At 28.3% G+C, this 15,728-nt stretch overlaps 1 protein-coding gene across 4 annotated transcripts in view; it reads left to right on the top strand.

Annotated features, from left to right (window-relative positions):
- The window catches only part of LOC100213554 (uncharacterized), a 50,118-nt gene that overhangs the window by 24,733 nt on the left and 9,657 nt on the right, over positions 1 to 15,728 (top strand). For 2 of the 4 annotated variants that reach the window (XM_065790706.1, XM_065790705.1), the window contains 5 exons: positions 1,433 to 1,650; positions 6,649 to 6,778; positions 9,601 to 9,723; positions 9,958 to 10,260; positions 15,381 to 15,503. In XM_065790706.1, coding sequence (XP_065646778.1) covers positions 1,433 to 1,650; positions 6,649 to 6,778; positions 9,601 to 9,723; positions 9,958 to 10,260; positions 15,381 to 15,503 — 897 coding nt within the window. The remainder of the gene's footprint in view (positions 1 to 1,432; positions 1,651 to 6,648; positions 6,779 to 9,600; positions 9,724 to 9,957; positions 10,261 to 15,380; positions 15,504 to 15,728) is intronic. The other 2 variants (XM_065790708.1, XM_065790707.1) reach the window with 1 other exon arrangement.

Here is a 15,728-nt window from a genome sequence, read left to right on the forward strand (position 1 = left end):
CATTTTTTATAAATAATTATTTGGAAACCACTCCTTCAATTGAGGTAAAAGACAAGTTTCGATAACTTTTTTGTATTGATCCTGTTTTAATATTCCATCTACCATGAACAGTCGACCAAGGTCTTTCCTGCTGATAACTGACCAAAACATGACTTTAGAAGGATGTTTAATTGTTTGGATTATACAATCTTCATGGAATTTTTCATTAACAGCCCTTTTGACATATTGAGCCTTTTGAGTCATAATTTCTATGGTAGACTCATCGCCGAACCATACCTTAAGAAAACAGAATAAAAATCACAGAATATAAAGACTGAAATATTAAGAAAAAAACTTCTAATCATTGAATTATAATGACCAATTTCCAGTCATCAACAGTAAAGCTATGATACTTCTTCGCTCAATCCAGGTGTTTTTTTCTCTGTGCTTTGGTTAATTTTGACTTTGGTTAATTTTGACTAATTGTGCTGGCCTTCTAGTTCTAATGCCATATCCATGCAAACTTCGTCGAACAGTGATTGTCGCTACATTTATTCCCACCTCATTTATCTTGCTGGTTATTGCAGAACATGTTGCAAATCTATTTTCTTTTACTATTTTTACTAGCATTCTCTCATTCCTGGGTGTTATTTTTTTTTGTCAATCGCATTTGCCTTGTCTCCGAACACATAATGGGAAGCCATTTTTTAATTTGTATTGGATTTGTTTTACAGTGCGTCTTGATCTATCACATTTTCTTGATATTTTACTTATTGAGAAATGCTTGTTGGTCAAAAGATATTGAATAATTTCTTTTTTTTCAGAACTAATGTCTTCTTTTTTTTCTATTTTGTAATTTAGAGCTTTTAAGCAATTTATTTTTACTGAAACTATTTTAAGAAATAAAAATTGGTTTTTATAGAAAAATACATAATAAAATATTGAAATAATTGCTTAAAAACTGTTCCAAAGTATATTATAATACAAATCTTACGAAAACCTCTCTAATTCAAACTTTAATTTTTCCCCATAAAGTTCGAATTACAGAGATTATATATACATATATATATATATATATATATATATATATATATATATATATATATATATATATATATATATATATATATATGTATATATATATATATATATATACATACATATATATACATACATATATATATACATATATATATATATATACAAGTATATATATACATATATATGTATATATATCTGTATATATATATATATCTGTATATATATATATGTCTATAGATATCTGTCTATATATATATATATCTATATATATCTATATATATATATATATATATATATATATATATATATATATATATATATATATATATATATATATATATATATATATAATATGTTATATATATCTGTGTGTATAATAATATCAATAAACCAAATATTAAATTAATTTTAGCAAAATTGGCATCATTCTCTATTGACAGCCAAAACAGTGTTTTTCCTGCCACATATGGAATTCGATTATATGAAAACCCTGATGTGTATGTGTGTCATGCAGATGGTACTTCTGATTTGGTTATTAGCAAGCTTTCTGATAATTGTGCATTTTTTATGGTTCCTATAGAACTTGACATGAATTCATTTCAACCTTCATGTAAAGATTTTTGTCAACAGGTGAATGTTTTTGAAATTTAAACATGATAATTGTTATTTAAAGATTACCAATTTAGGTTGTTGATATATATACGTAGATGTTTTATATTTATTAATATATTAAGGTATACAGAACAGAGTGACACATGATAAAATTCTAGATGTGGGTTTACATAAATTGTACGGAAGTTTTTTCAGACTTTTACTTTTCTGTGTGTTATGGCAATGACAGTTAATGCTTAATTCTTGTACTTAAGGTCGTTTTGAAAGTTGAACTTGGTATCTTTTTTTCAATAACATTGAAAAATTACAATATTAAGTCTTTTTTTTAATGTAATTGATTCTAGCTGGATTTTTTTGACTTCATTGTTTGAACTAGTAAGCGACCGGGACTGATATTTGATTAAGACTGGTGCATTTGTATAAATATATATATACATACAAATTTATATATATATATTATATATATATATATATATATATATATATATATATATATATATATATATATATATATATATAATGACTTTTATACAACCTTGTTTCCCTGTATCATAATTTGATGAGCTTTCAATGTAATATTTTATTTAAGATTAAATAAAATATTACATTCAAGGCAATTTAATAAAAAAAACCTCACGCACAAAATGAATTTAAGAATTTATTTATTAGCTTTTTGGCCAAATTTTTGAAGTCAGTGTAAGCAGATACAAAATTGAACACGAGCTGTAGAGTCACATGCATACAACATTATATAGGATCATCAAATGCACAAGGAAGTCAAGTATTCACAATAATGTCATTAGAGAGGATGAATCTCAGTGGGAGGTTGTCCTTTTTGCGGTAGGAGTCGTGCAATTCTTGCATAACTTTGATGGCACGCTCACAGCACTGGTTGCTTTGGGCAATGTTGATTGGAGAGTCATCTGTTTTCCAATGGATTTTCAAGCAATTGAGAGCTTTTGGGTAGTCATTCAGAGCTTCAGATAGTTCTTCAAAATCTTCAACGTAAAACAAACGACTGCTTAACCAATGGTCAGCCCATGAGTAAGAAATAAATGAACAGGTTTTACGCAACCTAATCCGGGTTTCTGGCATCAGAATAAACCCAAGAAGGGCTAAAATGGCACAAGAGTTCCAGCATGCATTGCTGATGTTTGGGGTCTGTTTGAAATTCACTAAGAGGATCTCATTCCTCTCAGTTAAGTGACAGAAAACATGAGTGAGGTGGTAAAGAAACTTCATGTCATCTCTCCAGCCGCCTGTTTCCTTAATCTGAATATTGATGATTTAGTTAACCCATGGAGCTCATCGCCCATGACAATGCAAAGAACGCTGTCTAGCACATGGTGCTGGCAACTGATAAGCTTGAGTTTGGGGTGACCTTTCTCTTCAAACATTTGCTGCAGCCGAACAACACATCCTGGAGTCCTTCTGCGATTGTTTGAGCTTTCCCATTTTTCAATTTTAGCACAGTCAACTTAATTTCTTTAGATTCATTCTTGAGGACCACCGCCTAATATTCAAAGCCCTCAATGTGTTTGCCGTCAAAGTGTATGCTCCACTTCTCCAGATGAAGCGTGCTCACCAAGTATTTCTTCAGCTGAGCTCTTGTGCAGATAGCCTTGTGGATTGCTGATTGACATGGGTTTGGGATTTCAATGCTCTCACCAGAAAGCTGGCAGCACACCACTGCTGCGTCGTGGGACAATAGCTTTGAGCATGTAACAAGACGTCTTGTAATGCCTGTTGAGTTATGCTTCCTTTTGCTCATTAATGCTGCATTGTCATCCTCCCAAGGACTGTCTGCACTGTTCTCGAATGAGTCCGTACTACTTTCGGAACAATCAGGTAGCGCTAAGCTGGTAAGTGTGAACACAGTCGCTTCCATTGCCCTCTTTCGCTTGGATGGGTGGATGGTATTGGCACTAGCAGGTTTGCCAGTCGCATAACCAACATGACCTTTGCTCTCATTTTACAGTTTTTCGAGGCTCTCATCCTCTTTGCACAACCATTCGCCTTTCATCTTGGTCATGTCAAACAGTTCATTCAATGAATCAAAGTTTTATTTTTTTCTGCAGCGCTCGTAGTCTTTCAGAAGTTTTGCCAGTTTTGCACAAATGACTTGATCAGATACATGCGGGAAGTTCAACGTTTGGCTCCATAGGTCTTTAAGCTCAACAGCAATTAAACCGATCCTCTATTTCCGTTCTTTGGCAGTGGATTCAAGAAATTCGAAGCATCCAATGACGTGGTTTTTCAGGTTCATGCAACTCCGTTAGCTCAGGGGTGCTTCATAAATTGCCACGTTGCTTCTTCTTGATGGGGCTTGAAACTGGACTAAGTTCTTTGTCCAGGTTTCCTTGTTCTTCTCTGTGTTAGAAGAGCTCTTCTTGAACAACATGTTGTCTTCTACTCAGCAACTGAAATAGGAAAGTCCTTAATGTCAATATTAGTTACAAAACAAATTAAAGAAACTGTTATTAAGTTTTCAATTGAACTGTTATTGTTAATATATTTTATTTCAAAAGAAGCAAATAACGACTATAGAAAATGAAAATGGCAGACACTAATAAAATATTATATGCTCAATTATAATTTGCGAAAGAGTTTTAACTTACCAAATAATACAAGGATCTCTTTATACTTAAACTATAGAGAATGCGCAATAATTAAAATAAGGCAATAATAATGTTGACACCAAATTAAGATAATTAAAACTCAACTACCCACTTTGAACTCCTCGCTTATATACCAGTTTATAGAAGACTGAAGGAAATTTCAGAACTCTACAGAAGCTTCCTGAACAATTACATCACCGTGACATCACTGTAGTGGCTGACGGCGCACAGCGTTATACCATGTTCTGGAAAATTCTATACATTTCTCTGCTACATAAATTATTGCACAAGTCGGTTTCATGACATATGTTATATACAGTATATATATATAAATATATATATATATATATATATATATATATATATATATATATATATATATATATATATATATATATATATACATACATATACATATATATATATATATATATATATATATATATATATGTATGTATATATATATATATGTATATATATATATATATATATATATATATATATATATATATATATATATATATATATATATATATATATATATATATGTATATATATGTATATATATATATATATTATAAAATAAATATATAAAACAAATAAATATATAGCTATATATATATATATTTTTTTTTTTTTGCTGACAAATCTGTGTTGACATATAGAGAGAAGATTACAAGATATAAAGTAATATATAACCTTGTCTTTAGCCATTCTTTTCCATTGTTTTGGTACAGAAGTGATAGAAATTGATCTGTAGTTAGTTATGTCAATCTTGAAGCTATTTTTTGACAATGTCGTTTTATTTGCTACAAGCCATGCCTTTAGTACTATTTCTTGTTTCATTGATATTTGAAAAATCAAGTAGAGTTGCTATTGTGTTGGAGCATGTTTTAAGAATATTTGATTTTCGACAGTAAATTTATAGTTGCTGAGAGTCTCAAAATATTTTTGAATAGATTCATAAGCAAATAAAAGGTTCAAAGTAGAAGTAGATGAATGTTTGGGAAACAGAGATAGAGTTTGATTATGAGGTTTCGTAATAAAGGCAAATTTGAATAGTTTAATTTATTGGTAATCAAATTTCTATTGCTACAGTGTTGCCAGGCAAAGAATGCAATGTGTTGATATGATTCTTGACAGTACATTTGCTGTTAATATTGGAAAAAGGTCTTTTTGGGTTACCTTTGTATATGGCTAGTTTTTGCTCAAAAAAATGAATTACATTGAAAGTCTCTTTCTTTACAAGGTTTTAAATTGTACTTATTAGAGTGTTTTTTTGTTTGTTATTATGGTTAGGAAACCAAATCTCCTTCATCTGTTTGTTAAGCGATAGCAAGGTTAACCAGGACCTTGGGTTAACCAGGCTAATCAGCATTTCTTGTGTAAAAGGGATACATGGAATGAATTCTTTACAGCTATTGTTGTAGATAATATGTTAAATATCTGTTTGATGATTGGAAAGTTTTAATGATTAGGTCTGCAGACTTTTTTTTTTTTTTATAAACTATTCTGGCATAAGATGTGAGGAACCCAGAGGTCAAGGGGTCTAAAATACTTTTTTGAAAAAAATGATTTAAAAAATGAATGAATTGTGAAAATAATTATCTATTTGGTGATGAAGTGATCCTTTGGATTATTTGGATTATTATATATATAGTGCCTGTGAAAATAATTCTAGTGATTATTTTTACAGGCACTACATATATAATAATCCAAATAATCACAGGCACTATATATATAATAATCCAAATAATCCAATAAAAATTCAAAGATCTGATTGTTATTCATTTATCACCAATTTAAATTATTCCTTTTAAAAAAACTTTTTTATTTTGACTTATTTTTCTTTAAATATTGATTTTGTTACTTGGGCAACTTGACTTATGGGGTCCTCAAATAGTGTTTACAATTTCATTTAAGATTTTTATTCCACTGGTGGGCAGTAAGGCAACCAATAGGAAAGTTTTTCTGTTACAAGTTGAGTTCTAGCCACAACTGTTTTGATAGTTTGACAGCAAATCTTGCATGTGTTTAGAAATTTTTTATTTGCTCACAGTGAAGTGTATTAATGTAAATAGCAACACCACTACAATGTATAGATCTGTCTTTTCGAATGATTTTATAAGAAGAAGAAATGTACCTGAAAATTCCTTAAATCTGGTTTCTTTGATAGAAATGACATTATATTTACTGTTAGCAACATATAGTGAAAGTCAGAAAACATGTTTTGGTTTAATGATTTAGCATTGGTATACAAGCAGCTTAAAAATATATTAAATGTTGATTTAGTTTTAAAGTTTTATCATTATTGTTTGTGTTCTCATAACAACATGTTAGATAGTGTAATAAGTTAGTAAATAATATTTTAATTTTTATATTGTTTTGCAATTTTTAGGAAGAGAAACCGTTAGCTCAAAATAGAGCTCCTAATAATAACTTTGCACCAGTAGATAATAAAGAAGCAACCATAGAAACGTTGCATCTTTTAGATGCTTTAGCACGACATGCTGCAAGTGTTGCCACAGGTATAATTTAACATAAAAATACAAATGTATATTTCATAAAGATATTTTTATTCAAAAAATCTTTGGTTTGCTCTCTTTTAATTTTTTTTTTTATTATTTGAAATTTGTTACTTTAAGCTTATAAGTTTTTTGTAATTTCAAACAACTGTGTTTATTATTTAGAGATTAAATTTATAAATAAAACTTAAAATCAAAAACCAAAAGTAAAAATGAAAATGAGAAAAAAACGGAGATAAAAAAAAAACAATAAAAGGAAAACACATGTGTTTAAAATGAAAATCACAGTGTTGTTGAAATTTCTTTGCTAAAAATGGATGTTTTTGGTGTTTCTGGACTGATGCTTAAATGAATTAAAGTGTTACTCATTTAAAAAAATAGAATTTAAAGTGTATTTATAGAAGATTTTTTTTCTTGTAAAGAGATATTTAGCAAAGTACCACAAGTTTTCAGTAAATAGTAAATTAGATAACATAAACCATCCTGTTTCTGTTATCTAATTTACTATTTACTGTTTTTTTTAATCATTTGCCAATATTGTTTAATAACTACAAAGTTTATGTAGATGGATTTTATAAAATAAATAATAGGATATTAGTTTGCAAAGTTATTTTAGTTAAGCATTCCAATATAATGTTATAATTACATCACTTATTAAACTGATTGTTGTAATAAGTAATGTAGAAATACAATAATGTTTTAGAAGTTTTATTTGCTTTAACTTCAAAAGTTGTATGCTGTGAGTAAAGGCACAAGCTGCATATTGTGCAGAAATGCATTTTCATTTAGCTGTTTTGAACTGGTAAAATAGATCACTTAACACTATTAAAGTTACTTGAGGTTCAGTTAAGGTGGGCGTAGCTTCATAGCTGCTGTAAAGATAACTCACTTAAGGGAAGCAAGACTTTGATATAAAATCCCTATTTTAATTGTGAGTAAGTGTAGTTGATAAACCATAGAATCTAAGGTTTATCAGCTTTAAAAAAAAATATTTATTTTATTTATACTATAAATAAAATAAATAATTTTTTTTTTTTAATTGAAAATTAGAACTTTTAATGTTTTTTTGGGAAAATATATTCAATATTTGCTAGGGGGGTCACTGTTTTTTTTGTTAGATCTCAAAGGGAGGCTGGGCTAAAAAAGTGAGTACATCTGTATATTTACTATAGTAAGTGAGTGCATATCTGCTGTATATCTACTATAGTAAGTGAGTGCATATCTGCTGTAGTCCTAATAGTGCATATGGTTTTGTTGTCATCTGTTTTTCATTATAATGTGTCTTTTACAAAACATAAGCTTTTTTGAACTAGACAACTGGATGGAAAAACAAGTTAACATATGAAGTCAACTGGAATGCTGTAGTGCCCTGCTTCAGTAAGTAGGTAGTGTTTCCAGTCTTATGCAAAATTTCGTAATTCAGTGAAGTAAATGTTTTGTGTTTTGGCAAATAGAGTGTTGTTGGCTTCATAATTAAGTTGAGGATTATACCTCGAGTCAATTTACATAGAACTGAGCCGAGAGAAATGGGTTTGTTGGAAAACAAATCTGTTTCAAAAGGTACATTTTAATAAATTTACTTAACATTTTGAATGTTTCCAAACATTCAGGGTTCAGCTATATATTAAAAAATTTTAAAAAATTATTTGTTAGTGGGATTGTGAAAGCTATTGCACAATTTCAAAGAACAGGGGGGCGCATAAAATAAATTAAAGCCTCTTAAGGAGTTATTTGGATTGCATATGTTACTAGTCAGATTGCCAAATTCAGGTAGCACACCATTAGGCTTGCTTGTGAAGACAGATTAAAAAAATTGTTTGAGATGTGCACAGTCTGTTTATTTTATTTATTTATTTTTTCTTCAAATTTTTTATATTAATTTTCAACTAACCAGTGTTTGTAAAATTTTGTTTGCTTCTATCTAAATATGTGAGCTAATTGCCTCAAAATTAGCTTTTTTGTAATAACGGTCACAACCTTACCCATCAATTTTTAATTATGTTTACTCATTTCATTTGAAAGTACATTCTTTGTGACCTTTTCAATAATTTGCCTTTTTCTTTTGAAACTGTCTACACACTGAAAACTAATCATGCTGACACTTAATCCAACTAATCATTCTGATAATCAATCCAACTAATCATGCTGACTCTTCATCAACTTATAATCTATTTGCTTAAACAACAAAGTCACCTTTTTTTTAGTTTTTTTTAATATTATGATTATTAGTTGGTTGTACAATTATGTTAAAGTTGTCTCTTCAGAAATAATTATGTTAAAGTTGCATCATCAGTAATAATTTGATTACATCATCAGAATTAAATAAAAATACATTGATAGAAGTTTTTTAGTTTTTATGCTTTGCAGAAAAATGACAATAGAAATACCAACAAACTTTTTTAATTAATTTTTTTATTAAAAAATAAGTTCATGCTAAATGATGTTTGTTTGTTGTATATTTTTTATTATATAATATTATTTTTTATTTGACACATAAACTGCTGTTTGATCTTTTTATTTAAATGATTATTTATAAAATTCTTTTAGTATATTATTAAATTTATATTTAATAATATAATAATTATAATAATAATAATAATAATAAGTAATATAAAAATATAATGTTAAAGTAATCCAATAAACATGCTGCATAATCGATTGGTTGTTGCTCTATCTATAAGTCATTTAATTACTGTGATATAAAGTGTATTTTAATAACTGAGATAAAAAAATCAATTTATTTCTGTGTTAAAAAAATTGTTTAATAACTGATAAAAAAAATATTTTAATTTATTCATTAATTTGTATATATTTTTTTATTACAGAGAAGACTGTGCAAGATAGAATTGCAAGCGAAAGAATCGCTGCAATAGCAAGGTTACAAGCAGAACACAAAATGAAAGCTGACAGTCATTTTTTTGAGAATCTTCACCATGAGCTTGATGAAGGTTCAAATTATAATTTATTTATTTATAAAGTTAATTTAATTATTTACAGTTACACATTTTGAAGTTACAAATTTTGTTTTCATTTAACATTAATTAATTTTAAGACTAATGAAATTTTAGATTTGTTAAATTATTGCTTATTTTTATTTTTATTATTATTGTTATTAATTATTTTTATTTTTATTAATTATTTTACTATTGTTGTTTTTTACTACTATATGCATTATAATTTAGGACAACATATGCATGGCCAGCAATACATTACTGTACATTTCAGAAATAGGGCAGGTCCACCAGGGAAAATTAGAATTAAATCTAGTATCAAACCTGAAGGATATTTATTGGGTGAAGACACTTTTAAATTAAGAATTGTATTCAAGCACCAGTTTTTATCAGAAGTTATTTTTAGTGGTGTTGATGAAAGAGAAAAGCCACAACAGATTTTATTAGATGGACAAAAAGAACTTAAAATAACACCAAGCGTAAACCCCGCTGATATGAAAGATGTTGTTGTAACAGCTGTCCAGGATACAAATGGTATCTTTATGATGTTAAACTACAGGGCTTAAAAAAGATGTTGAAAATTGACATCCTTGAATCATCCCCCCCAAAAAAGCAACCAATAACTGTTCCATTTTTATGACATAACAGATATGTTTGATTGTCCAATTGTGCAGATCTTAGAAACACTCTGGAGGTGTCAATGTGACAGCATCTGTTTTAGGCCTTACCTATATATATGTATATATATATATGTATATATATATATATATATATATGTATATATATATATATATATATATATATATATATATATATATATATATATATATATATATATATATATATATATATATATATATATATATATATATATGTACTATATATATGTATATATATATATATATATATATATATATATATATATATATATATATATATATATATATTTATATATATCTATATGTGTGTGTATATACAGTACTGCGAATATGTTTTAGACCACTTACATTTTTTCAATAAATCCCGGAGAATTCTTCTCTAATATTTAAGTTTGTAGTTCTATATTATAAACTTATTAAAACACAAGTATTTCACAAAAAAATATGGAACAATTACAAACTTTTTAATGTCAAACTTCATAAAAAACTCTTAATATCTACTATGTCCTTCTTTTGCCTTAATCACAGCCGATATTCTCTGGGGAATAGATTCATACAAATTAGTTATAAAATTCTGGAGTATGTTGTGCCATTCTCTTTGAAGTGTGTCAAAACATTCTTCAGCATTTCGGGGAGCATGTTCAACCTTCTTTCTGTCCAGGTAATCGCAAGTGTGCTCAATTATATTCAAATCTAGACTCTTGGGAGGCCAGGTCATCAAGTCCAGTACTCCTTCCTCTGCCATTTAATTTAAATAATTTTTTGTCAATGGTGAAGAATGTTTTGGGTCATTGTCCTGCTGCAGAATAAAATTATGACCTATTAGTCTCATTCTGAATGATACAGCATGGTGCTTTAGGATATCCACATAACGTTCCCCGGTGAGTTGCTCCTCTATTTTGATCATTTCACTTACTCCAGATGAAGATAAACAGCCCAAAACTTGTAAAGAGCCTCTTCCATGTTTAATAGTGGGGTTTAAACACTTAGGCTGATAGGCTTCTCCAATTCTTCTTTGAAAATATTGGTGTCTTTTTGTTCCAAAAATTTCGAATTTAGACTCATCTGTGTACATTTCCTGGGCCCAATCTTTGTGTTGTTTCACGTATTTAGGTCATTTTTCTTGAATGTAATGCCGTAATAATGGTTTTCGAATTGCAACACACCCTCTTAATCCTGATTTGAGTAGGTGTCGTCGAATACAAGAAGAGCTGACATTTTTCCCAGTTGCTGTGTTAATGTCCTTTTGCCAACTCGGTTGATGCTAATTTTCTATTTCTTAAAGAAAGGTTTTTAAATATTTATTGTCATCTTTTGTTAACTTAAGAGGTCTATCACTTTTCTTTCTATCTTCAAGGGAGCTAGTTTCTCTAAACTTTTAATGATTTTGTAACAGCAGTTTTCAAATAAATATTTATTTATTTATATTTATATTTAAACAATTTTAAAATGTGTTCTACAAAATAGAGTGCTCAATGTTCTTAAAAGAAAAGAGCAATTATAAATTAGTAGAAAATTACTTTACAAAATTTTTTTTCGTTCAACACTGTGTTTCATCAATAAAGACTCATCAGAAATGAATGATCAAATTAATAAAACTTCAATTTATACCAAAAATTAAATTACAGGAAGTCGCAAATGCCTATATGACAAATATAAAAAGTATATATATATATATATAAAAAATACGTATATGTATATATATATATATATATATATATATATATATATACATATACATATACTTATACATATACTTATACATGTATTTTTACCCAACAGTTTTCGATGGGGTTTAAATTGTGTGAAAGTCTTGCCAGAGAGCAAAAGCATTTATTATATTTTCTTGGAGCCATGTCTTTACAATTTTTGTTTTATGGTAAGTTGTTTTGTTGTGCATGAAAATATCAAACCTTCTGATTCTAAAACAGTTAGACGTATGGTTTTTCAAAGTTTTCAAATAATTTGCAGAACAGTCTCAAAACAATCTTATTGCAAAAGTTGTAAACCAGTATGACCATTGACAGTGATTTCACCCCGATTTATAATTGGAAGACATTGCTTAACAGAAGGTGCAACATATTAAAATTGAAGTGAATTTGACGGCCAGTTATATATATGTGTATTATATATATAATATATATAAATATATACTATATATATGAGTGTCTGTCTATATATATATGTATATATTTCTGTGTGTATATATGCATACATATATATATATATATATATATATATATATATATATAGAGAGAGAGAGAGAGAGAGAGAGAGAGAGAGAGAGAGAGAGAGAGAGAGGAAACTGGGGTATAATGGGGTACCTAAGGGAAAGTTATCAAAAAACTGGCAAAAATATTTAAAATAAAAACAATTTTATTTTAACGACAAAATATTACACTAACTACCTGACAAAAGAAAAAGTCAATAGCATTAAATTTAAAAAAATGTAACATTTAAAAGTCTTAGGAAAAAAACAATTTTTTCCCATGCTAGTAGAAAAAATGGGGTATACAATGTAACAATAACATATGTTGTAGACTTTAGGCATAATTCACAAGTAAAACTTGGTCTTTTATCTTTTTCACACAAATAATGTGCCCAGCTGTTGCAATCACTTTAAGAAAACTAACTTTCAACACTAGTTGACTAATTTTCTTAACAGTAGACACAGGAAGTGTCTTTCTTTGAAATTTTTACAGTTTTCCTCTTTTTAGATGCAGTGTTTTATCCATTTATTTAGCAATTTCGTTTTTTTTATATATGCACAACCATTTTTGTTTGTTATTTTGAGCCTTTTTTCCTTTTTTTGATGGATTTTGCTCATTTTTACTCTGGGTGTCTAATAACAAGGCTCTATATGGAAAGGAGGTCAGGATTGCAGTTTTTCCTCTCCTTTTTTTTCAAGTTTTCAATTTTGGAATTTTTTTGCCATCATTGAATAGTAAAATTCTTTATTTAATTTTGTATAATACGACAATGATTTTTATATTTTCTATTTTTCCAGTAACTTGCAACAAGTATGCAAAAGTGGAAACATGTCATACAATTGTCCAGCATGATCTCAGTCCTCGTTAACAGTTGCAGACATATACAAAATTAAAAAAACTTTCCTAAATTCATTCCTAAAGAATAAGACTATGCATTTGCTCATTTTGCAAAACTAAAAGTGGCAAAAAATAATTCACATTCATTTGAACTTTCTTCTGGTGGTTTAAGGGTAAAAAATACATAATTTTTTAAAACAGTGCTCTTAAAAATAAGAAATCAAATATTTGCATATATTGAAAAAAAAATTGGTTTATAACAGACTATGCAAACTACAAAACATCAACTGATATTAGTCAAAAAAATCATTCAACGACGTCAAAAGCAGCTACATTAATCACTAATAGAAAATTAGTCCTTTATATTAGTCCCCATTAGTCCTGCTTTTTTTGTTGAACCAGTTTTTCCAGGACCAACAAAAAAAGCAAAAATGCAACAAGTAGCGCTTATACTCTGGTATGGGACTGTTTTGGTATTGGAATGATAAAACTTGGAGATTCATTTTGAAATGGTGTGGTATTAACATTGTTCATAGAAGTGGTTAAAATGCTGGAAGAAGCGGACATTATGCTGGTAAAATCAGATGATTGGCTTGTAGAAGCAATTGCATGGACGTTAAAAACATTTAGATTTCTATTAAAAGCAGATATTTGGGTTATAGGTACGATTGGATGACTGGTACTTACAAACAAAAGGCTGACAGAAGCAGAGAGGTAGCTAGTAACAACCATGTCACATGTATCAGCAACAGGGTTTGTTTCAATGAAATTAATATCAGTAGTTTCTGCTTCCAGGAAATTTGCTTCAGAAAAAACATTTCTATTAACTGGCCATATGCCTGCTTTTATATAGCTGTTTATGGCATTTATCATTTTTAGTTAATTTAGATACCATGCGCCCAGGATTTGTTTTCAACCATTTCTTGATATTGTAGTCATAGTAAGTGCCAAGTGGCTTCATAAAAGCCAAATCCAAGGGCTGCATTTGGTGTGTGCAATGAGGAGGCAAGCACAGAAGAATTATACCATTCTCTCTTGCAATGTTAATCACTTCAAATACTCTAGTGTGAGATTTATGTTCATCTAAAATAAGTAGAACTAGAGAGCTTATTTTGACCCCTGAATATTGAATAAATTTTTTTAACCAAACAAACAATTCTTTCTGTATCCATCCGCTTGAGTGACATTCAGCCCAGGCACCTGGTGGTGCTCCATCCATTAATTCTCTCTCATTCATTTCGATTAAAGACAATCATGGGCAGCATGTACCTCTTACACCTGTTTCATCACAATTCCAGATATTTTTAACATGCCACTTGTTTATATCAACAACCTCATTGTTTGGGTATATATATATATATATATATATATATATATATATATATATATATATATATATATATATATATAATATATATATATATATATATATATATATATATATATATATATATACCCAACATCTAAGAAAAATTCACACATTTCGAAATTCAAAAGTTTTGATGAGCTTTAGCGTATCACATAAAATAATAAAATTCTGCATCATATAATATGACACGGTTAAACTAGATTGAAGTTCATTTTAAGTCATACTTAGTCAAGACAAATTTTGCTAATGATGTGACTGATTATCACTGATGTTGGCATTTTGTTGCATGATAATTCAAAGTCAATCACTATTTAGTTGCTTCCACACTCAGAACAAGGTCTACTTGCAAAGAACCATTTTTCCCCAGTACCCTATTTTACACCAGTTTGCCCTATATATATATATATATACATATATATATATATATATACATATATATATATATATATATATATATATATATATATATATATATATATATATATATATATATATATATATATATATATACATACATATATATATATATATACATACATATATATATATATATACATACATATATATATATATATATAGGTCATTCATTGGCATATCTACGTTCAATTTCAGGATCTCCAAATTTGCCAGTTACAAGCCCACTTAAAGGTATTGATAATCCTCAAGCTAAGAAAAATCTCACGTCTGAATTAAATTTGAAAGGTATTAAGTTTTTTGTTGTTTTTATAAGTTACTTATTGTTTTTATACATTATTTATAAGGTTGACTAAAACAGAAAAATTGTTTGCCTCACAAAACAAAACTTAATTTAAGTTGACTTACAAAACTAAACTTTGTTTATGTCAACATTCTTTGTTTACAACTTTCTTTGTTTACAACTTTCTTTGTTTACAACTTTCTTTGTTTACAGCTTTTAATGAAGCATAA

The sequence above is a fragment of the Hydra vulgaris genome, chromosome 02 (assembly GCF_038396675.1).
Source record: "Hydra vulgaris chromosome 02, alternate assembly HydraT2T_AEP".
Lineage (NCBI taxonomy): Eukaryota > Metazoa > Cnidaria > Hydrozoa > Anthoathecata > Hydridae > Hydra > Hydra vulgaris.